This window comes from Geotrypetes seraphini, chromosome 6 (assembly GCF_902459505.1).
Source record: "Geotrypetes seraphini chromosome 6, aGeoSer1.1, whole genome shotgun sequence".
Taxonomy (NCBI): domain Eukaryota; kingdom Metazoa; phylum Chordata; class Amphibia; order Gymnophiona; family Dermophiidae; genus Geotrypetes; species Geotrypetes seraphini.
Genome location: NC_047089.1, coordinates 20,057,938 through 20,082,173, shown reverse-complemented (window position 1 = coordinate 20,082,173; position 24,236 = coordinate 20,057,938). Strand labels below are relative to the sequence as shown.

General features: G+C 41.3%; 1 protein-coding gene across 2 annotated transcripts in view; it reads right to left on the bottom strand.

The window, feature by feature from the left end:
• PCF11 (PCF11 cleavage and polyadenylation factor subunit) overlaps nt 1-23,942 on the bottom strand; it is an 81,118-nt gene extending 57,176 nt beyond the window's left edge. For both annotated transcript variants that reach the window (XM_033947859.1, XM_033947860.1), the window contains exons 1-5: nt 23,572-23,942; nt 19,823-19,948; nt 17,058-17,246; nt 16,294-16,494; nt 1,726-2,834 (exon numbers count right to left, since the gene is read on the bottom strand). In XM_033947859.1, the coding sequence (XP_033803750.1) occupies nt 1,726-2,834; nt 16,294-16,494; nt 17,058-17,246; nt 19,823-19,948; nt 23,572-23,739 (1,793 nt within the window). In that variant the 5' untranslated portion in view covers nt 23,740-23,942. The remainder of the gene's footprint in view (nt 1-1,725; nt 2,835-16,293; nt 16,495-17,057; nt 17,247-19,822; nt 19,949-23,571) is intronic.
• Nucleotides 23,943-24,236: the final 294 nt, after the last annotated feature.

The following is a 24,236-nucleotide window of genomic DNA, read 5'->3' as shown; positions in this document are numbered from 1 at the left end:
ACTCTGTTACAAATCTTGGTATCATCTGCAAAAAGGCACACTTTTCCTTCTAACCCTTCAGCAATGTCACTGGCCTCTGCTGACTTTCTTGTTTCCTAAACTTAAATCCACGCTGAAAGGAAAGCGATTCAACACCATTGAAGACAAAAAGGAAAATTTGACACAACTTTTGGCGATTCATGAAGATGCATTTAAGAACTGTTTCCAGAAGTGGAAATGATGTTGAGAAAAGTGTATACATAGGGAAGGGGAGTATTTTGAAAGGGACCCAATCGAATAAGTTGTAAGATTGTTTAATATATTTTTATAAAATCAGTCTTGGAACCTTTTGAACAGACATCGTATATGGTATTCATTATAAAAAAAAAAAAAAAAAAATAGAATTTGATAGAACATGGCCTAGTTACTGTGCTAATCCAAAAACTCACAAAATTGAGAACTAATTGCCGATAATCCAGGTTAGTTGACTTAAGCATCCTCTTTTCTAAGATTGGATTTGTGTACATTTTGTCAGTGTGATTATTCCATCTGAAGCCTGTCAAACAATGCTCTTGCCAGGTTTCATATATGGTAAGCAGATTATATCAGCCGTTTCAGTTTGTAATTGCCACAACAATATTTCAACATTGATGCAATGGCAATTTTTCTAAAAAGTTTGTCCATTGAGTAATACTCCATTTTTATTAGATGGGATAATTTGTGTGCGTTAGAACACTCCTTTGAGTTGTGCTGTGACTTTTAAATAATGTTGCCAATAGTAGGAAATGTTATGACAGCACAATAACTAGCTAACCAAAAAGAGAATTCAGTTGAAAAATTGCTTAAAATATTGAAAATTGTGCTCAGTGAAACAAACATCATATGATGCCGCAGGAGGGCAAAGATAAAGATGTTCAGTATTTACATCATAGCACAAATCCTCCCTCCCCCTCAAGAAAAAAATTCAAAGCAATAAAAGATGATATAAAACATATAGCCACAAAGATGGTAATAAGGCAGTTATTTATCTTTAGATGTTTTTCATTTCATTTCACCTCCTTCCCGGGAGTCTAATGAAAAACATCTCCGGGAGTCTAATGAAAAACACCTAAAGATAAGTAACCGCCTCTTTACTGCCTTTTTACCATCTTTTGTATCATCTTTTACTGCTTTGAATATTTTCTTGAGGGGGAGGGAGAAATTGTGCTATGATGTAAATACTGAACATCTTTATCTTTGCCCTCCTGCAGCATCATATGATGTTTGTTTCACTGAGCACAATTTTCAATATTTTAAGCAAGTTTTTAACTGAATTATCTTTATGGTTAGTTAGTTACTGTGCTGTCAAATAACATTTCCTACTATTGGCAACATTAGTTAAAAGTCACAGCATAACTCAAAGGAGTATTCTAATGCACACAAATTATCCCATATAATAAAAATGGAGTATTACTCAATGGACAAACTTCTTAGAAAAATTGCCATTGCATCAATGTTGAAATATTGTGGCAATTACAAACTGAAACGGCTGTTATAATCTGCTTACCATATATGAAACCTGGCAAGAGTATTGTTTGACAGGCCTCAGATGGAATAATCACACTGACAAAATGTACACAAATCCAATTTTAGAAAAGAGAATGCTTAAATCAACTAACCTGGATTATCAGCAATTGGCAAAAAAAAAAACACAATCATAGCATAAGTCTGTTAAATGCTACTGTTTCAAACATTTAGAACACTTACTTTTTATTTTCTTCCCAACCAGACTTCCATCTTTTGTTAGACTTGGAACTATGCCAGTTTTCCAGATTCTCTTTAGGCTCTGATGAAGATTTAACTGAATGTTGGCTTGCTATATCTGGTTGTCTCTCCTCCTGAGCTTTTTTTGGCCTCCTGATATCTCTAGTATCTGGTTTGAGGCTCCTTTTATTTGCATTTCTTTCTTCTCTGAGAATCTGTGTATCTTCTGCATGAGACTGCTTAAGACTTGACTGCCGCCCTTTTCCCATTTTAAGAGATGGGGAGATACTTCTTTGTCGTCTTTTAGGTGATCGCCTTTCTCTTCTTTTGGGAGAGTGTAAACCTGGTGATCGAGACTTTGGTGAGCGGGATCGTGATCTTTTTCTATTACTTGATCTTCCCGATTTTGCTTTTTCTTGTTTCTCAGTCTCCTCCATATGAGCATCTTGTTTTTGAACAACACCATTCACAATTTTATTTCTACTTCCCCCTGTCCTATGTTCAGATTTATTATGCTCATCTTTCTCTTTTTTTTCCACACCTTTTCTCTTATCTTTAGTTTCATCATCTTTTTCATCTGGTTTATCTTGAAGATGTTTTCTTAGTCGTGGATCTTTCTTGCTATTCTCTGGCTCTTTTGTGTTCTCACTTTCTATGATTTTAACATCTTTTGAGTAGGGTAATTTATTTTTCAAAGGCGACGGCGATTTTGATTTAGATTTCCCTTCATGAGGGTCAACTTCTCTTCTTGGAATTTTTTCAATTAATTTTGGTCTTTCTTGTTTTGACAAGTTTTGTTTTTCCATTGGCACACTTTTAGTTACTTTGTTTTCAGACAAGTTAATTGTACTTATTGGAAATTCTTTTTTCTGGCTTTGATCTTTACTATGAAATGAATGCTGGCTTATTCTATTAAGACGAGGATCTCTAGTTGGCGCTTTGATGTCTTGAAACTGGGAAGAGGGCAGTGGGCGAGTTTTTTCTGGATGAGTAGAAATTTGATGCATAGTTCTAATTGGTACATGTGGGGTCATCTGGGAAGCATGTAGTTTGGAAGGTCCTGAAATAGATCCCACATTAGCTATCCCATGCTGAGCACCAAGAGAGACCGCCTGAAATGCAAACACAAAGCTTTAGAATATTAATCTTAATTGTAAATCCTTCAGAAGTAAAGAATTCCAGCAACATTTTTTTCAGAATCCTAGACATAAACCAACAGTGAAAACCATACGAGATACCAATTAAATTTTCTCTCTAGAACAGGGATCCAACAACCCTGTCCTCAGGACACATCCAGACAGTCAAGTTTTAGGATACCAACAATTAATGTGCATGAGATAGATGTGTATGTAACAGAACCCTTGTCCTATAAGAAACAGTAAATTAAGTCACAATACAGCACACACAACCAAGAGTTGCCATAGCGGGACAGACCAAAGATCCAGCAAGCCCAGTATCCTGTTTCTAACAGTGGCCTATGCAGATCACAAGTATCTAGCAAGATCCCAAAAGAGTGAAATAGTACTAAGTATATCATATTAAAGTAGAAGCCACAATGCACTGTATATCCATTACTAAAAATAAGTTAATAGAAGGTACTGGCTCTAATTAAGGGGATAATTCCAGATATTAGAAAATTAACTAGGCTTCTTGGCGTATTCTATTTGTCAAATCAGGGATAAAATAAACTTTATTTAAGTCATCCATTCCACAAAGGAGTAAATAATTCCATATGACAGCATACACTACTAGAAAATGGACTGCAATTCTGTTCAACCAACAGACCTCAGACTGTTGCCCTAGAAGCCTGCTCAACCAGAAAAAAAATCCTGTTATACCAGGAGCTGAGAATCTTGCCTTCAGACTGTCACACTGGGAGCTGATTTGGATCCTACTCCACCCAAGAAAATGGACTGAGTGAGATTAGATTTGAGACTTTTTTTTCTTCATCTCCAACTGCTAGCATGGGAATATAACTCACCTGTCTGGACTGATGTGGTATGGATGATAAGGAAGGAGATATTAGGTCCTATCTGCTAATTTTCTTTCTTTTAGTCCCTCCAGACCGTCAAAGACAGATGGGGTTTACAATCCTCTCCCAGCAGGTGGAGACTGAGAACAAACTGAATTCTATCAGCAGTACAACTGGACTGTGAAGTCCCTCTTAGAATCAGTCTGATGAATAGCCAAGCAGGAACTCTATTAACTGATCAACTGTAAGAACAGGAAAAAAGACTGGAACATGCAACCAACACTGTCCCTACAGTTTGCTAGCTAACTAGATGAACCAAATGCCACTGTTCCACAGTAAATACTTAAGACACCCACGTGAAAAGTAAAAAAAGTAAAACGACAAAAAAAGTAAAAGTAAAAAAAGTAAAACGACAAAAAGTCGATATTCAACAATCCCATGGAAAAAAAATAATTCTTCATATCCGCAAGAAAAAACATTGGGTGGATTGTGTGCTGGCCTGGAGGGACTAAAGGAAAGAAAATTAGCAGGTAGGACCCAATTTCTCCGTATTTAGCATCCCTCCAGACCTGCAGACGGATTTGACGTACCAAAGCAGTACCCATCATGGATGGGAATCCCAAAAGGCCGCCACAAGAACTCGCTTGCCAAAAACAGCATCCCATCCCGACGTGCCTGGATGTCAACCTAGTAGTGACGCACAAAGGATTGAAAAAGGCCAGATGTACGCCCTGAAATATCCACTGGGGGTACAAGAGAGCTCTCCGTCCAGAATGCCACCTGACCTCTCATAGAATAAGAAAATAAAGAACTGACCTCTGAAGAAGATACCTTGAAGTGATAGATTACTTAATCCAGTGAGCAATGGAAGCTTTAGAAGCACCTTCTCCTTTACGACTGCGTATTAATAGGATAAAAAGACAATCCGACTTCCGAAACTCTTGAGTTCTTTACAGATAGGCTTGGAGAACTCTGTGAACATCCAATTTCTGCAACTGCTTTTGCTTGAAACCCCCCCACACACACACACACACACACACAACCACACACCATTCCAGTCACCCAAGACCAGAATGGAAACCATCTGATTCACATGAAAAGGGAAAATGACTTTCGGGAGAAAGGATGGAACAGGTCGTAGAACAACATGCTCCCTAGAAAACTCCAAGAAGGGAATCCGACAAGAGAAGGCCCACAACTCTAACAGGTATCACTGAAGTAATGGCCACAAGAAATAACGCCTTCAAGGTAAGGTCTTTCAACGTGAAGGAACTTGAGAGGCTCAAAAATGCGGATGAACCAGCACTGACAGGACCAGATTGAGATCCCAGGCTAGAACCGAAGGGCGAACCGGAGACTGTAACAACTTTGCCACTCTCAATAAACAGATCATGCTGCCACCTGAACCCAGAAAGAGGACCAGGCAAGGCCCTGCTCCAAGCCAGCCTGCAAAAACTCCAAGATGTGTGACAAAGAAGCACACAGGGAACACCAATCCTCAAAGAGGCATCAGATGCACACATAAGCCTGAGAAATCGAAAAACCTCCAAGACCCCTAGAGATCGCTTTATCTGAATATCCTTTCTTGCTTAGGCACTCCCTTTCACAAGCCAAGCCTTAAGACAAAATGGACTCTGATCAAACATGGGAATGGGACCCCGAGTCAGAAGGCCGTTCGAGAGAGGCAGAGGAGGAAGATCTGCCACAAGAAGTTGAACTAGGACCCAGTATCATGTGTGCCTGAGCCAATCCAGAGAGCTACCAGGATCATGCAACCTATTTGACACACAATGCGAAAAAGAACTATGCCCACCAGTGGCCACAGAGGAAAGACATACAACAGGCCATCCACCAGCCAAATCTGCATGACAGCATCGAGCCCCTTAGCCTGACAATCTCTGCGCTGACTGAAGAACCTCTGTGTCTTGGAAATGAAACGCAAGGCCATGAGATCCATCATCGGACAACCCCAAGACCAAACTATCAAACTGTACCATCATTCAAAGGCACCACTCTCCAAGATCCAGCATATGACTGAAAAAATCCACCTGGACTTTGTCCACTTCCGCTAAAAGGGAAGCCGAGATAGCCAGGAGTTGAGGGTCCGCCCATTCCATGAGAAGCATTACCTCCTGCAACTAGACGACTCTTGGTTCCACCCTGATAATTGACGTAGGCCACCGCCATGGCATTGTGAGAGAGCACCTGAACTGCTTTGTCTGTCAAGAGGGACTGGAAGGCTGTCAGCGCTAAATGAATGGTTCTCGTCTCCAGAACACTGATCGACCGCGAGGCCTCCTCCAGCAACAAACTGCCCTGAGCTGAATGACCAAGACACTGCACTCTCCAGCTGAGAAGACTGGCATCCATTAGAAGAACCATCCACTGGGGCTAATCCCGACTCACTCCCTGGACCAGATTGGGGGACTGAAGCCACCAGCACAGACTGCGAACTAGCCCACAAAGAGGAACCAGAGTGTTCAGATCGTGAACCTGCATGAATCACCTCTGAAAAAACGCATACTGAAGGGGGCGCATGTGAGTGCACAACCACTGAACCACCTCTAATGAAGCCGCCATCAACCCCAGGACCTGAAAAAGTTTCTAAGCCTGAGGGCAACAAGAGCCCATAAGGAAGCAAATCTGTGACTGCAACTTCTGCACCCGGGCCTCGGGAAGAACATCCTCCCTAGACCGGTGCTGAAAAGAACTCCAAGATAAACTAAACGTTGAGACAGAGTCAACCGACTCTTGGAAAGGTTGATTACCCATTTCAACGACTGTAGCAATTAACAACACAGGCCATGACTTCGGACTCTCCTGGAAGGACTTTGCTTGAATTAACCAGTCATCCAAATAAGGATGAACCAAATTCCCTCTTTGTGCAAGGCTAGTGCCACTACTACCATAATTTTGGAGAAGGTACTTGGAGCCGTAGCCAGACCAAACAATTTTGGAGAAGGTACGTGGAGCCGTGGCCAGACCAAGCAGAAGTGACAAAACTGATAATGCTTTCCCAAAATCGCAAAGCGAAGGAACCACTGATGAGAGTCCCAAATCGGGATGAAGGTAGGCATCATCAGGTCAAGAAAAGTCATGAATTCCGCAGGCTGAATTGCTAGGATCACAGAATTTAGGTTCTCCATACGAAAAGAAGGGACTGGAATACCCAGTGCACACACTTTAGATCCAAGATGGGATGAAAGGACCCCTCCTTATTGGGCACCACAAAGTAAATGGAGTACCTCTCAATACAAACCTCTTGAGGCACCATAGGAACCACTGTCTTGAGCTCCAACAACCTCTGGAGAGTCTGACGAAAAGCCTGCCTCTTGGGGACTGACAAGGGGAAGAGAGAAAAAAATCTGGCAAAGGCTGGTCGAATTTGAGAGCATACCCATCTTGAATCACCTCCAGGACCCATTGATCTGTCGTTATTTCAGTCCACCAGTTGTAAAATTCCCAGATCCGGGCTTCCACCAGAACCGGGGAAAGGACCCGAAAACCATCTAGAGGAAGAGAGACTGGACAAGTCATGCCCCCTAAAGATTACAGACGCTGGAAGAACCATCCCCTGGAGGAAGAAACTGCAGCAGATACTCTACCAAACTGATACTGACAAAACTCACAAAGATGATCATGGTCCAAACCTCCTCTGCAAAAGCTTGTCCTCTGGTAACCGATGCACCTTGGAATCATCTAAACCAGGAGTGTCCAACCTGAGGCCCAAGGGCCGCATGCGATCCAGTGAAGTATTTTGTGCGGCCCCGGTCAAGGACGATGCAGTGTTTTCCTTTGCTGCTCCCGGGTGTTTACCGTCTTGCCGGCTCCCTCCTCTGTCTTGCTGCAGAGTTTGCACGTTTGTGCAGCTCCAGAAACATTTTTTTCTACCAATGCAGCCCAGTGAAGCCAAAAGTTTGGACACCCCTGATCTAAACTCTGAACCAGCTTGTCTAAATCCTCTCCAAAGAAAAAATAACTCTTAAAGGGAAATTTACTGAGTTTGGATTTGCATGCAGAGTTCACCGAACAAATACGGACCATAGACTTAGCTGAAGCTCGCAACAAATCATACATAGCATACGAAAGATAAGAAGAGCCGAGCTCAATCTTAGTGACCTCTTGATCCACCAGAGACCAGTTATTGGACTCCCTATCCAACACATGCAAGGCCCAATGGAAGAAGGACCTGGACACCAGACCATCACAAATCGCCACCTGGACCGCCAAGGCAGCAACATCAAAACTCTGCTTAAGAAGAGATTTCATTTTCTGGTCCTGGGGATCCCTCAAGGCCAAAAACCCCCCTCCCCTGGACCGTATTGCCTTTTGAGAATGGCAGAAACCACCACATCAACAATCGGTGGATGTAAGAGACCCTATCAGAATCAGGAATAGGGTAAAGACCGTATAGAGACCATGCCAGCTGAAAAGAATGTGCACGATATCCCATATATCCTGATGCATGGGAAAAGAACACGAGGCTGTCTGAATCCCTTGAAGAAGAGAATCTACCACCTGAGGGGCCTCTTTGGACTCATCCTCAAAACACAAAACAGAGGACACCTGAAGCATGAGCTCCTGCAGCTCCTCCTGATGAAAAATATGCACAAAGTGTCTCCACTGTGAGCGGCTCAGATACCCGCGTCATCTGCCGCATCCCCACTCCCCAGAGGGTCCTGCAGATCCTTGGAGAGACCCAGATCCTTATCAGACAACACATCATCATCCAGAAAAGCCACATCCTCCCACGAGAGATGCTGCCACTTAGGCAGAAGGGGAGATGGAGAGGGAGGACTGGTGCCAAAGAAAAGACCCCCGGATGAAGCCGAAACCACCAGGAGACCACAGGACCGCAAACCGCATGTAGGCAGCACACTTTGTACAGAGCCATCACAAAGTCTGGGGAAAACCCTACAGGCAAAACTAAATCGTGCTCAACTGCTGAGGAAGAGGCCTGCATGACCTGTTCCTGCCTTTCTAATCTAGATAGCTCAGCAAGAGACTCAGTCAAAACGGAGGAGTTACCCGCCAAAGAAGAAAAACCTGCCGCTAAAGGTTCCCCTGAGGTCAAATTCACTGAAGAGGCCTGAAAAGAAAGCTGCAGTAAGGGAATCCCCAGAAAATTCTGATGATTCCCAGTGCCTGCGGTGGCAAAGGAATCCCGGGCCTCCCCAGCACCAGCAGCGATGACTGGGGAATCCCAGCGCCTTCAGCAGTCAGGGAACTGGGCCTCCCTGCCAGGGAACCCCTCTTGATGGCACACAAAGCCGACGAGGGTTCCCCTTCGTACAGCCACAAGCAAAAATGACAGACGCCGGCTTCATTGAGACTTCAGTGGGAGTACACTGAGCACTTCTTAGGCTGAGAATTGCTCATTGTGAACTACGAGGCGGACTCAAATCAGCTAGATGGGAGAAAGATTATGAATGAACAGGCTTCCCTTCAGACTGACACTAACAAAAAAATGGCTCTGCCTCAGGATTTTTTTTTTTTTTACTATAATTCTTGGAGCATACTTCACTTGCTCTCCAAGTTGTAGTCATGCCTTCAGGCAAAGTATACAGCTGAGGCACATCTAAATAAAACTTGGGGAGGTGAGGGAAATAGGGGGAGGGACTCGGCTGCCCCCCCCATGGGACCCAAGCTCTGTCTGGACAAGAAAGGGCCAGAAAGCTACCGCTTATCCTTTCCAACACACCCTAAAGACAAAAAAGGAACAGAATTGTACTGCCTTACCACCTTCACTGCATAGCCCACTTGTACTGCTGATAAAATTCAATGAGTTCTCAGTTTTCACTTGCAGGTAGAGGAGTGTAAACTCATCTGTCTGTGCCGGTCTGGAGTGACGCAAAAGAAATCAATTTTACTTCATGGGATCTTGCCAGATACTTGTGACCTGGGTTGCCACTGTTGGAAACAGGATACTGGGCTTGATGGACCTTCGGTCTGTCCCAGTAGGGCAACTCTTATGTTCTTATGTACTATTAGCAAAAAGCTTCCTTCTGGAGTTCATAAAATGTAATAAATATATATTTATATATAGGCAACTTATCAGGAACTTGAAAATTATTTTTTAATCAAAAAGTTTCTTGGGGGCAGTATTTTGATTCTGTTAGAGCAGCCTTGTATTGGATTTTAAGCTAACCTCGTACCTCAGCATTCACAATGCTATAGGAGACTACTTGCTAATGTATGTGTAAAATAACTGAATAAGCAACAGCTAAAAATCTTCAAGCTATTAATCAACATATGTTTTCTCCATATGGCCTCATTCCTAGCAGGAATTAACAAAACAAACAGAAATGCTTTACCTCATATCTTAACTTAAGCATTCATCTGTAAGTAACCTTTTTAAAATACAAGTACACACAAATAACTGGATAAAAGGCAGACTAATGATCATTGATTGTTCCAGCTACTTCTAATTTCTAGATTGCTTTTATTTTCCTAATGTATATTTACATTTTCTTTGGAAACAGAGAGTTATAGATAAGGTCCAGTATTTTCAAAGTCTTCTTCAATGGTTTCACAATTCATTTATGATGTTGCCCATGTTTTGTACAGCATCAAGACTTATGAATCCCAGAATGCCATACAGATACTGTGAATGCTGTCCAAATGAGCTCTAAAAATAACAACACCTGGTGGCAAACCCCATAAAATTGGAGTAAAAAATAATTAGAATCAGAACCCAGACTACAACACAAGAAACTACTCCACAGAATACAAGTCTAAAAGGCTAGTAACACTTAGAGGAGTAAGCTCAATGTAATGACAATATATCGATGAAGGAATTAGGTTCTTACCTTTGCTAATCTTCTTTCTTGTAAATCCACACTCTATTCCTGGACAAGTGGGTTATGCATCCCTTATTGCGAGATCTCTTGTAGGAAGTTTCATGTACATATTTTTTGATCCTCCCCTCTTACCTCAGGACTGCCCTCTAACTTCCAGTTGGTACAAAAGCGGATAGTAATACCTGTATAGAACACAGAAAGGGAACGGATACGAGGATACTCCCCAAGAAACAAGTCTAACCTGCTCATATTATAAAACTAGATAACAATCATGACCAATCAAACAGGTTTCTTAAACATTATAAACCATAAAATCAGAACAAGCAGATGCAGCCTGCACTATCAGTGTGGGGCACAATAGAGAAAGATCCCCAGGGTAATGACGGATGTTAATCTTGGAAAGGCTGGTCAAAGAATCAGGAGTCCGACTTACCAGTACTTAATGAGGCAGCCAATTGGTAAATCAGCAACTCTCAGGGTGGGTTCCACGAATAGTGTGGATTTACAAGAAAAATTATCAAAAGTAAGAACCTAATCTGACAAATTTGCTTCAATTCTTCGAGAAGGTGAACAAACAATTGGATAGTGGAGATCCAGTGGACATAGTTTACTTGGATTTCCAGAAAGCGTTCGACAAGGTTCCGCATGAAAGGCTTATGAGAAAACTACTGAGCCATGGAATAGGAGGAGAAGTGCACAGATGGATTGGCAAATGGCTAGAGAACAGAAGGCAAAGGGTGAGCATAAATGGGCAATTCTCGGACTGGGAGAGAGTGACTAGTGGCGTGCCCCAGGGTTCGGTTCTTGGGCCTATTTTGTTTAATATTTTTATAAATGACCTTGAAGAGGAAACAACATGCAATATAACGAAGTTTGCAGATGATACAAAACTATGTCGGGTGGTTGGCTCTCTAGGGGACTGCGAGGATCTCCAGAAGGATCTAAACCAGCTGGAAACTTGAGCGAAAAAGTGGCAGATGAGTTTTAACATAGACAAATGCAAGGTGATGCATCTAGGAAAGAAAAACAAAGAACATGAGTATAAGATGTTGGGGGTGACATTAGCCAAATGCGAACAAGAAAGGGATTTGGGGGTACTGATAGACAGAACCCTAAAGCCTTCAGCTCAATGCGCTGCCGCGGCGAAGAAAGCAAACAGGATGTTGGCCATGATTAAGAAGAGGATCACAAGTAGATCGGAAGAGGTCATAATGCCACTTTACAGAGCAATGGTCAGACCTCACTTGGAATACTGTGTCCAACACTGGTCTCCATACCTTAAGAAGGATATAACTCTGCTGGAGAGGGTGCAGAGACGAGCCACGAAACTAGTCAAAGGTATGGAGAATTTGAGCTACGAGGAACATCTCAGAAAACTGGGTCTATTCGCCCTAGAGAAGAGAAGACTGCGAGGGGATTTGATAGAGAATTTTAAAATATTAAAAGGATTTGATAAAATAGACCAGGAAGAAGCATTGTTAACATTTTCGGAAGTCACACGGACAGGAAGTTCTGTTTCTCACAGCGAGTGGTTGGAGCTTGGAATGCTCTCCTGGAGGAGGTTGTGGCGGAGACTACTGTTCTGGGTTTCAAGCGCAAGTTGGATGCACATCTTCTTGAAAACCATATTGAGGGATACGGGAAATCCGGGTCTCCCAAAAGGTGTACTTAAATGGGCCACCGCGTGCGCGGATCGCCGGACAAGATGGACTTCAGTCTGATCCGGTGAAGGCATTTCTTATGTTCTCATCCATGGAGGGTTGGCTGTGGACCTAACGTCATAACTGTTTCTTTGGAATGGAAGGAGAGTGGGCTCCCGAAGCCTGCAGTCGACTAGCTGCATCATGATCTCTGGTCTGAGGGACCGCCGAAGAACTGACAAAATCGCCTGGAAGGACAAAAACTAGAACACCCTTGTCCCACAGAAGCTTGAGGCCTGTTGTCCAGCAAGGACTAGTGCTGACCGATTCAGGGAAAAATGTTTCAATTCAATTTGGCTCACTGAATTGATTTTTTGATTTGGCTCACTTTTCCTGCCCAATCAGGCACTTTTTCAAACATCTTGGCGGGTTTATTTTGTAGCCTCTTCACCCACCCCACTCAAGCTCTGTGGTGTAAACAAAACAACCAAAAAGACTTTTTCCTCTCTCTTTTAGGTCCTAGCTCATGCTCGCTTACCATCACCTCTGTAAGGATACATATTTCAATCTCACATATTGTAATCACAAAATAAAAAATAAAATTATTTTTCCTACCCTTTGTTGTCTGGACATTTTATTACTCAAATCATGTTGGTACCAGGCTCTGGTTTCTGTTTGTCTTTTGTTAGCTCGCTCGCCAGGGTCTCTTACCCATTTAACATTTTCATCTTTCTCCGTGCTCTTCCTTCTCTATACCTTCCCTTTCCACTGTCATATTCAATATTTCTGTTTCTTTCACACTGTTTACCATCTCTCTCTCTCTCCCTGCCTTGTGCCCTGGGTCAAACCTCTCTATTCCCCTCCATGCAAGATAGCATGGGACAGACATGTAGGATCTCTTAGGGAAAGGAGATAGTGGATGTTTTGAATGAGCAGACTAAATGGATCATTTAGCCTTTATCTGCCCTCGTGTTTCTATGCAGCATCTCTCTTCCTCCCCTCCATTATCATGTGCAACATTTCTTTCCCCATGCACCATCTCTCCTTGCCCTCCACTATATGTCCAAACATTTCTCCCTCTCTCTTCTCCATGCATGTCTCCCTCCCCTTCACCATATGCAGGATTTCTCCCTCACTCCTTTTTACCTCTTTGTTGCATCTCTCTCTTCTCTCTCCACCTATGTCCAACAATTCTTCCTCTCCCCCATGCTTAGCTTTCCCTCCCTCCTATTCCCCTGTGCATCAGCTTTCCCTTCATTCTATGCCCTGTGCAGCACCTCCCAACCAACGCCCTCCACCGTGAGATCTGACATATGGGCCTTCCCAAAGCAACAGCTGAGGTGGCTGATGGGAAGACAGAGCTCTGAATAGGCTGCTTCTGGCCTGCCACACCAGGGCTTCCCTCTGCCGTGTCATCAGTGATGCGGCCAAGGGAAGGTCCTGGCAGGGCAGACCAAGAGAAGCCCGTTCCGAGTGCTGCCTCTCATCGGCCATTGCCACCATTGCTTTAGGAGACCTGGAGGTATGTCAGGACTCACTGAATTGGCGAGTCCAATTTTTTTAGAAAGCAAATCAGCGAATCGGGCAGCATTAGCAAGGACTTAGGCTTATGGTTGTGAACACTAGCCATAATATTGTCCCTTAAAGGGCTGTTTATAGAGGATCACCTTGGACAAAGAATCACTGGACCACTGTCTGATCCACAACATCCGGCGAGCAGAAAGAGAGTAAATCAACAACTTGTTCACTACTCTTATAGGGCATCAGCCACTCCAGAAATCAAAAATGGAAGATCCATAACAAGATGGTGTCAGGCTCTAGTGATAGCTGCGGAATCAAAAGGCAGTTTCAGCACAAAATCTAACTTGTGGTCTTTGTGCATCCTTCAATACCACTCTGCCTTCAATGAAGAGAGGTGTGTTTAGGGACCTGCGCTATCAGGGAGTCCACCATTGAATAAACAAAACACTGATTAAAGGTCTCTGCTATTAGATATAGCTTGGACATGGCCTTGGCCACACTCAGAGGACCCTCCAATACTTCCCAGTGGTCTGAGAGCATCTTTACAATGTCCAGATGATCAGGAAAAGAGGAAGACTGCAGCTTCATGCTACTCGAGAGTGCTGCGATGTCAAAGACTGGCAAGTTTCCAATTTCAATTCCTGAAGGGATTCTGAAATAATCCCTATTAATGTGGAAGGTCTGAATAGTCTCTGCACATCGAGATCCTCCCAAGATCCAGAGCCTCACCCAGATCTGGATCCTGGAGATGCGCGACTGTAGCCAAATCCCTCCCTGTCTAAGTGCCTGTCTAAGAAAGTAAAAGCATGAGTCATCCGCAGGCAGACTGATCTCAACTGCACATGGCCCTGCTGCTGGAAGCCTGCGTTCCTGAAAGAAGCACCCCCCCTCCCCCCGACGCCAACAGATATGCCATAGTAGGCAACCTTGGTGAATATTTTTTCTTTATTTGGCTAGATAAGCCTGAAAAACATATTAATAAATTCCAGGGGAAAAACTTGACCTTGAGGGGAAGTTGCTTTCTCAGAACCCGTTAGAACTCTTGTGGGTTTTAGATGCATAATTACAGATGTTTCACCAGGGACGCATTTGCACTGCTCCCTGACCCAATTCTGGACTTTTTGGATGGTCCTCTGATAGTTCATCCAAGGACCATCCAAGAAGTCCAGAATTGGGTCAGAGAGCAGTGCAAGTGCGTCCCAGTGAAACATCTGTAATTTTGCACCTAAAACCCACCTCATGGTGGGGGCTACCGACAGTAATCCACCACTGCAAATAGAGCATGAATCCAAAGTATCCTGCCCTAAGCAGTCCATCTGACCTGTTATTTTAAAAAAATGAAGTGTTTTGAGGCAGATAAAAACGTAATTCAAATCAGGAAAACCCAAGATGGCCGCCACAGGTGCAATTTTGAAACTAAAACAACCTGGGAAACACACATCAATGAATATAACACAGCAATTTTAGGATTTCTGGGGAGTGGGGCCAGGGGGCTAACTCCCAAACCTCTTAAAACCAAGTTCTGAAGAAATCCCCCCTCCCCCAAAACTGATCTCACAGGCTGTCAAGCATGATACTCACTGTGCCATGTTGTGTGCTGGGAGGTGCATGATGGAAACTTAAACAGCTTACAGGAAGATCATCTGCCTCAAGAAACCTTGAAATTTGAACTGTTGGTTTTCTGACTGCCTCTTGGGCCTAACGCCTCAGCCAGAGTCCTCCACCTTACATGGAAATGCCGTGCATGTGAAGGGATAAAAGAATGCAGTCGGCTCCAATCCGGGACACACCACCACAGAGCCTGTGCTTCAACCCACTAACAGACAAACCTGGGGTAAGCAATCCTCCCAAGGGAATGGTCTCTGAGCCCCTATCTGTGAAAGCAGGCTGTCCGGGTGAGTGCACTGTACAGCAGCCAAACCCCTGGAAACAGACTTTGCAAGACTGCGATCTCCCACAGCCAGAGCTGTCCTGAGGGGAATTTCTGAAGCATGAAAACACTAATCTGTGAAAATGCTGAAGTTATAGAAAAAATTAATATGAATGGAAAATACTCGCTTGTAGGAAGACAACTGGAAGCGCAGAGGGAAAACCTGAGGTAAGAGGGGCGGATTAAAAAATATGTAAATGAAGCTTCCTACAAGAGATCTCACGACATGGGATGCATAACCCACTTGTCCAGGAATATAGTGGGATTGTACAAGAAAGTGAGGTTAATTGTATAAAGATTGCCTAAGTTCAGAGGGCAAGAAGGCCTCCATTTCTAGCTTATTTAATAAAGAAACATTGATCTATATCCTTTATAAAAGTTAACTATAAAGTGGAAGAAATCTGTTAGGTTGAAGCCATGGACATTTACATGGAAGCAATGTGCTTATGCATATTTATAAAACACATGCAGAAACTGACTACTGCCTGCATGTTACCCTAGAACACATCTACACACGGATCACATAAAAGTATGTATTTTCTTAGCAACACACTTACATGGGATTCCTCTAAATTCATAAAAACTGTTTACAGAATTACCTCATGTATTTGCTGATAAAATTTTAAACCGTTGTTCAGTGAAAATTAGCGTTTGGTTCCCATTATATTAAAATGCATTCAGGAACTGTAGAAGTTCATATCCACTTACCAGCTGGGCCTTTGTCTGTTCTAATTCCAGTTCTAATTTCTTCTGTTGCAATTCTAACAACTGTTTTTGCTTTGCTAGAAGCTGTTGTCTTATTAATTGTTCTTGTGTCAAATTCTTTTGTATTTCAGGAACATTTGGAGTAGCTGGGATACCAAGGGTACTGGCTGGTGTACCGGTACTAGGTGCAATAGGTTCCTCAGGCTATAAAGGAAAATGTTTTTTAAAAAATTACATTGTTTATGAAGGGGCTATGGAAGAGCATTCATAGCTTAAAAATATTAAATCCTATTGGTCATTCCTGTAGTCAGCATCTCATCATTACAATTTATCAATGAACATTTATGCAGGCTTTACACTGGAGCATAAATTTATTCTTTATTGTAGTATTGTGTTAAAAGTTTGAGGCAAACCTAAAAAGTCTGTTAAATGACAGACATCCTCAGCTAGCTGGACAAACAAGTTCCACGCTTAAACAGCTTGCAATAATTCTATGAGATTTGCTCTATAAATTTAAAAAATACATCTTCATTACATGTGTTTAGGAACACAAGAAAAAATGTATAGATATGTTAAACAAATCTTTTTAAACAGGGACTTAAGATTTGCAGACTTACGAAGACCTTAAATTGTGCTGTCATGCTAGCTACATAAACTGAAGCGAACGCTCAAATGTAAAACATTTTATAGAAAAGGGAACTTATGTACCACACTAAATACATGTTCTGTACAATACTTGCTTCTCATACAATTCAAGAATAACTTACCGATTTATTTAAAAATTTAGGATTCACATGGATGCTAGAGGTATTCACATTTGGGGGAAGAGGTTTAATTGGCCAAGCAGGATCTAAAGAGTTGACTCTGACATCGAGGGCATAAAGCTTCTTCGATGGGAAAATTTCATCCCAAGTAGAGCGCAATTTAAATAAACTTTTTCTAGTATTTTCATCCACCTAAAAACAACAAAACAATTCTACTGCTTGTTAAAAATAAATGTGAATACATTTGAAAATAAAATTGTCATTTCAAGGACCATGTATTCTATTTAAAAATGAGCAAACTGATTCTAAGATGAGCGGTAAGTTAATAATTTTAAGAATGCAGTTGCATTTTGCATTATTCAGTGACTTTCCGAGTGGAAATGTGGAGTGTGTAAATTGTCTGTGCTGTTACAAAACACATATTTATAATGGAGAGCTTCCATAAAATAATATATCCATTCTGAAGTATCTGTGTGCTGTGCAAACAAGAGCCTTATTTCTGGGACAAGGATCCAAGGATTATGGTAGGTAACGAGAGGTATGTTCCTTAATTTAAAAAATAAAAAAGGCATCTGCCATTTGTTGTCATTTCATCACAGTACCAAGGAAGAACATAAGAATAGCTTTACTGGGTCAGACCAATGGTCCATCAAGTCCAGTAACCTGTTCTCACGGTGGCCAATCCAGGTCCCTAGTACCTGGCCAAAACCCAAGGAGTAGCAACATTCCATGTTACCAATTCAGGGTAAGCAGTGGCTTCCCCCCTTGAAAAAGACATGGGGGAAGCTACTGCTTGCACTGGATCAGTAGCATAGAATGTTGCTACTCCTTGGGTTTTGGACAGGTACTAGGGACCTGGATTGGGCACCGTGCGAACGGGATACTGAGCTTGATGGACTATTGGTCTGACCCAGTAAGGCTATTCTTATATGGAGAACAAAATTTAGACTAGTTTAAAGCAGTACCTGTAACAGATATGGACATTTACACTGAGAAAGATGAACATATTTGTAATACCAATGATCCAGTGAAACACCTACAATTCCTCAATAGGCTAGTTTGATTTAATTACTTTTAGCTGTATTAAAATCAAATTTTTAAAAAGGTACCAACTCCTACATCTAAACAAAAATTTCTGAAGTGGCCCCTTATAGCTAGTTAATAAACAGAAAATGCTGAAATTGTAAAAAAACAACCTGCTAAAGTGCTTTCCAACACAATTCAACTGTTATTGTATCTATGTTTTTGAACAACTTTTTGTCACACGATGCTGGATCAAGACTGTTCACAAGTATTTCTACTGAAACGTTTTTGTTTTTACTTTAGCTATTTTGTTATATTTCTAACAAAACCCATTTTAAAGCAACTAATTTTAGACAATTGTGCAAACTACACAAACAATAACCATTTTTCTACTCTTTCAAAGTACTCACCAAGGCCTAATACTAACCTCCCTCCCCCCCCCTTATTAAATCGTGTTAGGGTTTTTTTTATCTCCAGCCACTGTGGTAAAAGCTCCGATGCTCACAGGAATTCCTATGGGTGTCGTTTACCAGTGGTTGGCAATAAAAAAAACCCTCAATAATAAAATGGGAGGGGGGATTAAAAGTGTTTCATTATATAAAGACCATAAACCTAATTCTACACTGGAAAACATACCAATACAAACGGTTTGGAAATAAGTTTGCCATCTAATATTGATTTTACATACTTTATAAAGTAAAACCAAATGAATTGCAATGTTCTTCAGCTTCTCAGTCGATCTCATCCAAACTATTCAAAACTGACAGAAAGAATGGGAGCCTTATGAAGAGCTAACAATACAACAAAGAATAAGTTATCACACATTCAATATGAATCTTTTTGTTCAACTCAAAGAGATGCTATCAAGAACAAGGTTTTTTGTTGGGTTGTTTGGGGTGTTTTTTGGTTTTTTTTTTGGGGGGGGGTTAGAAAGAGTTCAGCACAAATTACCAGATTTTCTACATCTTCCAAATATCAACTATTTAGATAACATGGGAAAATGCCTTGGCCAACTAGATTTTACATTTTTCAGTAATGTAATTTTCTCAAAGCATGTGGACCATCCAACAGCAATATGGGCCTCTCTCCTAAACCAGCTAATGAGCAACTGTCTGCTGATAAGAATTCAGTACCATGGATTATTTGTATAATCATCCAGTTTTACCAGAAGCAACATCGAAAATACTTTCTTTCATATGCTATTAAACAAGTGTTTGAAATATTTATTAAAACTATTACTAAGATTTGTTGATTATGCTTACTAAAGCCAGTTTCAACCATTCCCAAATCCAGTCCAAGAGCCACATCCCAATCTAGTTTTAAAAATTTCCACAACATGTATGATGTATACTTGCTTAAGAAGGAAACAGATTTAAAGCATCTTCAGCATGGAAATCATGATTTGGGGGGAACCCTATGAACACTGATTTTTTTTTTATTCAAAGAGATCTGAGTAACTGAGAAAAACATTAGCAGCACAACAGGAGAAACACAATACCACTTAGGAGGGCATTCATGAAAGGCCGTTAAAAACTGCTAAAGATGCCCATTATATTCCCATGGGCCTTTTAGCAGTTAGCATGCACTAATGTGCTTAAAAACCTTTCATGAACTCCCCCCTTACTGTACAGCACAGAGATCTCCACTATCTTCACCATTTATATTTTAGTCAAGTAAAATGAAAATAACATTGAAAACCAAATATTTATTTATACAGAATGATACATTTTTTAAAGTTCATATACCTTTTCAAACATATTTACAAATGTAGAAACTAGGTTTTTAGAAAATGCAGCAAGATATTCTCTTCCAACATTCTTGACAATGGAATCCATAAGGTACATAACAGGAAGCTTCTCTGTAGAGGGAGCCTAGATAACAAAAGAAACTGAAAAATTTAGTATAAAGACACTCAAAAACCAATTTTAAAGAACTAGTCTCTCTGAATTCAAACCTAATTAAATTTGTGTCAAATGATTTGGGTAAAAAGATGCAATTCAGGCTGGGATTTGGTATGGAACGTTTTTACTGTGTTGATATTCCAACTTGGTCTGGACTCCATTTCTAAGAGTGTGAATTACCTTCCATTCAAGGCAAGTGAAAATCACTAAAATAGAAAAAGGACAGCATTAGCTCCTGCAATTCCAAAGACTTTCTGACTGGAACCCAAATTAAGCTGCTTATCCAGAATTCATACTAAAAAAAAAAAAAAAAAAAAAGAAAAAGAAAAAATAAAGAGTCCAAAACAAGTGAATTCTTGTTTGGATAGGCTGATTACATTTACATCTGGATGACTAGGTTCAAAAGGAACAGTGATGACAATCATCATCTACCCTTTGAATCTTCCTTTGGTCAATGTAAGATTTTCAACCTGGATGCAAAACATTTAATTCACAGAGCCAAGTAAAATTGGACTGGGAAAAAAAAGCCACAAAAGCAGCAATCCAAGAACTAGTACTATGTCTTGGTGCTTGGAACATGTTTTAACCCATCTAGAGTCTAAAAACTTTATAAATATAGCTTTTAGTGATTTTAATGAGTCTGAACTCTCTGCAGCCCTCGGATAAAAGGCAGCAGACCCATACTTGTGGAGAACCATCACAGGACAAATCAGGATTCCATGATCTGCTTCACAGCAAAAGCTCATGGTCAAAGCCAGTATTTTTCTCCATTTGACATACAGGTCAGCAACACCTTGTTGGTCAATCCTCAATTGTTGATGCATGAATGCTTCTTCATTTCACAAAATCATTCCTGTAGCTGAACAGCAGGTGAAAATGCATTTGCTCAAGTTTTTAATATGAATACACCTGGCTACGATTTTAAGAAAAAAAAATGTCTCCCAAAGCATTAAATTGATTTGCATCTTTTAGACTTTTTTTTATGTGAATAAGCATGTCATCACAAAAGAAGTGGTTAAAATCTAAAATATAATGTATTTTATAATTTTCTGTTTTTTTGCTGTTCAAAATTAAAGGCAGTTGCAGTTTGTCTCCAAGAGCGTTGTACTACAAAAAAAAGTTTAGATTTTTCTGTTTGCTATTTTTAATAGTTTTAAATTAACTGTTCAGTGTGGAAAAATAATTTGACAGACACAAACTTCCTCTTAAATATAACTACTGTAATGTATCAGAGGAACAACAGTGTAAAGATGTCTAAGCTTTAAAATCCTAAAATGTGAATAAATTATCACTGAGCTACTTGAGAGGATGACGTTTAAAAGTTTTTCCCAACACATATTGAGGTACCTCAAAGTTTAAAGATGCTGTTGAAAAAAAAGTTAGCAAAAAATTTTAAAACCTTGCATATTTAATCTCCTGATAACTGCAGGACTTTGTAATTTTCATGCAAGTGTCCAAATAACCAAAGCAGTTGCAATATTCACAGCTGTCTCAGTAGTACCCTTGCCAAGAGTTACTGATACAGAATGTGCTCTGCTCATTTCATCACTGCATTTGGTATACAAATAACTTGCAGTAGGACTCATTGTATCCTTAGCATTAACCAACTATATGATAATTGGAAATGGCTAACACAATTTTGAAATACTTTTAGTATTTAGAACTGGGCAACTGTGAGAAAAAATGGAAATCAAGGGGCGGTGGTTGTGTATGTTGGCTTGTTCCAAAATTGTCAATTGCATATTCTGAAGAGGACAATCTGAATTTCCGACCAACCACAGTATGCTTGTGTAATTATTTTTTTAATCTATTCTTTTGGAATACTTCATAATTTTACTCTTCCATTTTTTTACTTCATCTATACCCTCATACAGTTGAGTTACCTCATTCCTGAAGTCATCTCTTTATTAAAACACTGGACAGTGCTAAACCAATGTAGTGAACATTTGAAGGACAAATATGCTTTGATCTTTTCAATGTCATTTTCTAAGGCACAAAATTGATAAAAACAATAAAAGGGGTGGGAGGAACTTCCAATGTTTATCTGAAGTATTTCAGTCTTCAACTGAGAGACCAGTTGAAACCCCTTAATCAAGTAAATTCATTCTGTTAACAAGTCAGTCCATATAATTAAAACACCGCAATTAGCATACCATGTTTATACAATGGTAAATAAAAAGACAAATACATAGTGAATATGTTTTATTTACAGATTATATAATACCAGTCACACATTTCATAAACCATTTATTAATGTATACCACTCAGTGTTACACTAAAAAGGGAAAAGAGAATGATAATTTAAAAAAACAAACCAAACAAACAGAAATCTGCAGTCAAAAGGAAAAGGAGCAGCCTTTAACAGGAGCCTGTGGTGGTTATAAATGGTTTTAGATTTGCAAGAATTAAATTTACTACACGACTAAACTTTAAAAGGTCATACAGATTTAAAAGATAAAAATGATGAAAGCTAGTAAAAAAAAAAAAAAAAAAAAGCAACTGCAGCATTTTCCAGCCCACGTGAGATGTGCAAACTGCAAGCCTGGCTCAGAGCACTCCCACCACCTCTCTCCCCTTCTGAACCAAGACTCCAGAGATTCCATCCGAAAAGGCTGCCTTTCATCAGGCCATGAGACTTTAAAGAAATGCTATATAATAACGTGTAAACGTGAATGATTAGTGGAAATAACGTTTCGGGCCCGAAGGCCATCAAGCTGAGAAATAGGCAGAGCCGGAGCTGAATGACTTCCTGGGTGTCGGGGGGGGGGGGAGATACAGTAGACCCGTCACTTAAATGGCATCTTGGCGAGCAGCTCTTCTCTCCACACTCCAGCACACTGCCGTGTCATTTAGGGATCGGGGGGGGAGGAGGCGGCCCAATGGGGTACAGCATGCGTCTGGCACTACCACAAAAAAATGGGGGGGGGGGCAGAGCTTGCTTTTTCTTTAGTGACCGAGCACAGGCCCTTCCCAGGATGTCACCAGCGGGGCCATCATTTGCCTTCCCAGCGCTATGTTGGGAGGCTTCACTGAGAGGGGGTGGGTGGGATGTTTGAACTATTCCAAAGGGGAGCAAATAAAGGGCAGATTGAACGCTTAAAAGAAAGACACCACTAAAAAAATATACGTCTTAGATCAAATTAGTTGTCAGCCAGGTGTAACCATAACTTTAAAAAAAATGTTTCCCTCCCCCCCCTTCTCCCGTCTAACTCATAACTGATTTCTTTTAACCATCCAGTCCTGGAAAACGTTAGCATTTCAATCAATTCTTAAATACCCCCCACTCTCTTTCATGGTGTTCAAATTCCCGATTTTAGCGCTACCAATTGAGACAACCGACGAACTGCCAGATCTGGGCGAGGTGCGCCGTCAGCTCAGGCAGCCATATTGGCTTTTTTTTTTTTTTCCTCCATTTAAACTACTGTATTTTCCTATTATTAATCGCTCTCATTCCAATTTGTCATCTAGGACGGGGAACGAGGGAGAGAGGATTTCCTTCTCTTTTTTTTTTTTTTTTTTAATTTGATTCGGAAAGGGGTGGGGTGGGGGAGGAGGTATAAACGTAAAATAAAAATTCTTTGTTTTATAAAAACCTTGGCGATTTGCGCTTCGATAAGAACGACGATATCCTTGGCGAACTGCACGTTCTCCTCGGCCAGGATGGTCAGCATGTTGATGTGCGGTTTGCTGTTGAAAGTCAGATCATCCAGAGACGACTGGTAATCCCGGCACGCGTCTTCCCTCGCTTCCTCCTCCGACATCTTGAAGGCCCGGCCCCCGCCCGCTCCCTGCTCGGGCGTCCCGCCGCAAGAAGCTCCTCCGCTTCTCGAGTTTTCAGTCTCTTACTACTTTTTATTCCATTTAAAATATTCTTCGAGGCCGTTTTCGCGGTTTGGGGGGGGGTGGGGGGTTGGAGGTTCTTCTTCGCCGTCTCTCGACTACTTCTCTCCACACGCAGGAAATGGCGGCCACCAAAAAAAAAAAAAAAAAAAAAGGTCCTGTCCCCAATTGCGTCAAGTGAGAATTATTTAAAGGGGGCGTGGCCTCGTAACGCCTCTTTGTTTCTCTCTTTTGTTGTCATTGGCTCGCGCGAGACGTAACGCCCCTTTGTTCCTCCCTTTGTTGTCATTGGCTAATAGAGAACGCAACGGTCGGGGCTGTTTTCTCCGACGGCTTTGGCCCCGCCTCGCCCTCTTTTCGGCTCAGTCGTGGCTGCCAATTGGCCTCCCTTCCTGCTTTTGCACACGGCTCCCCCAAG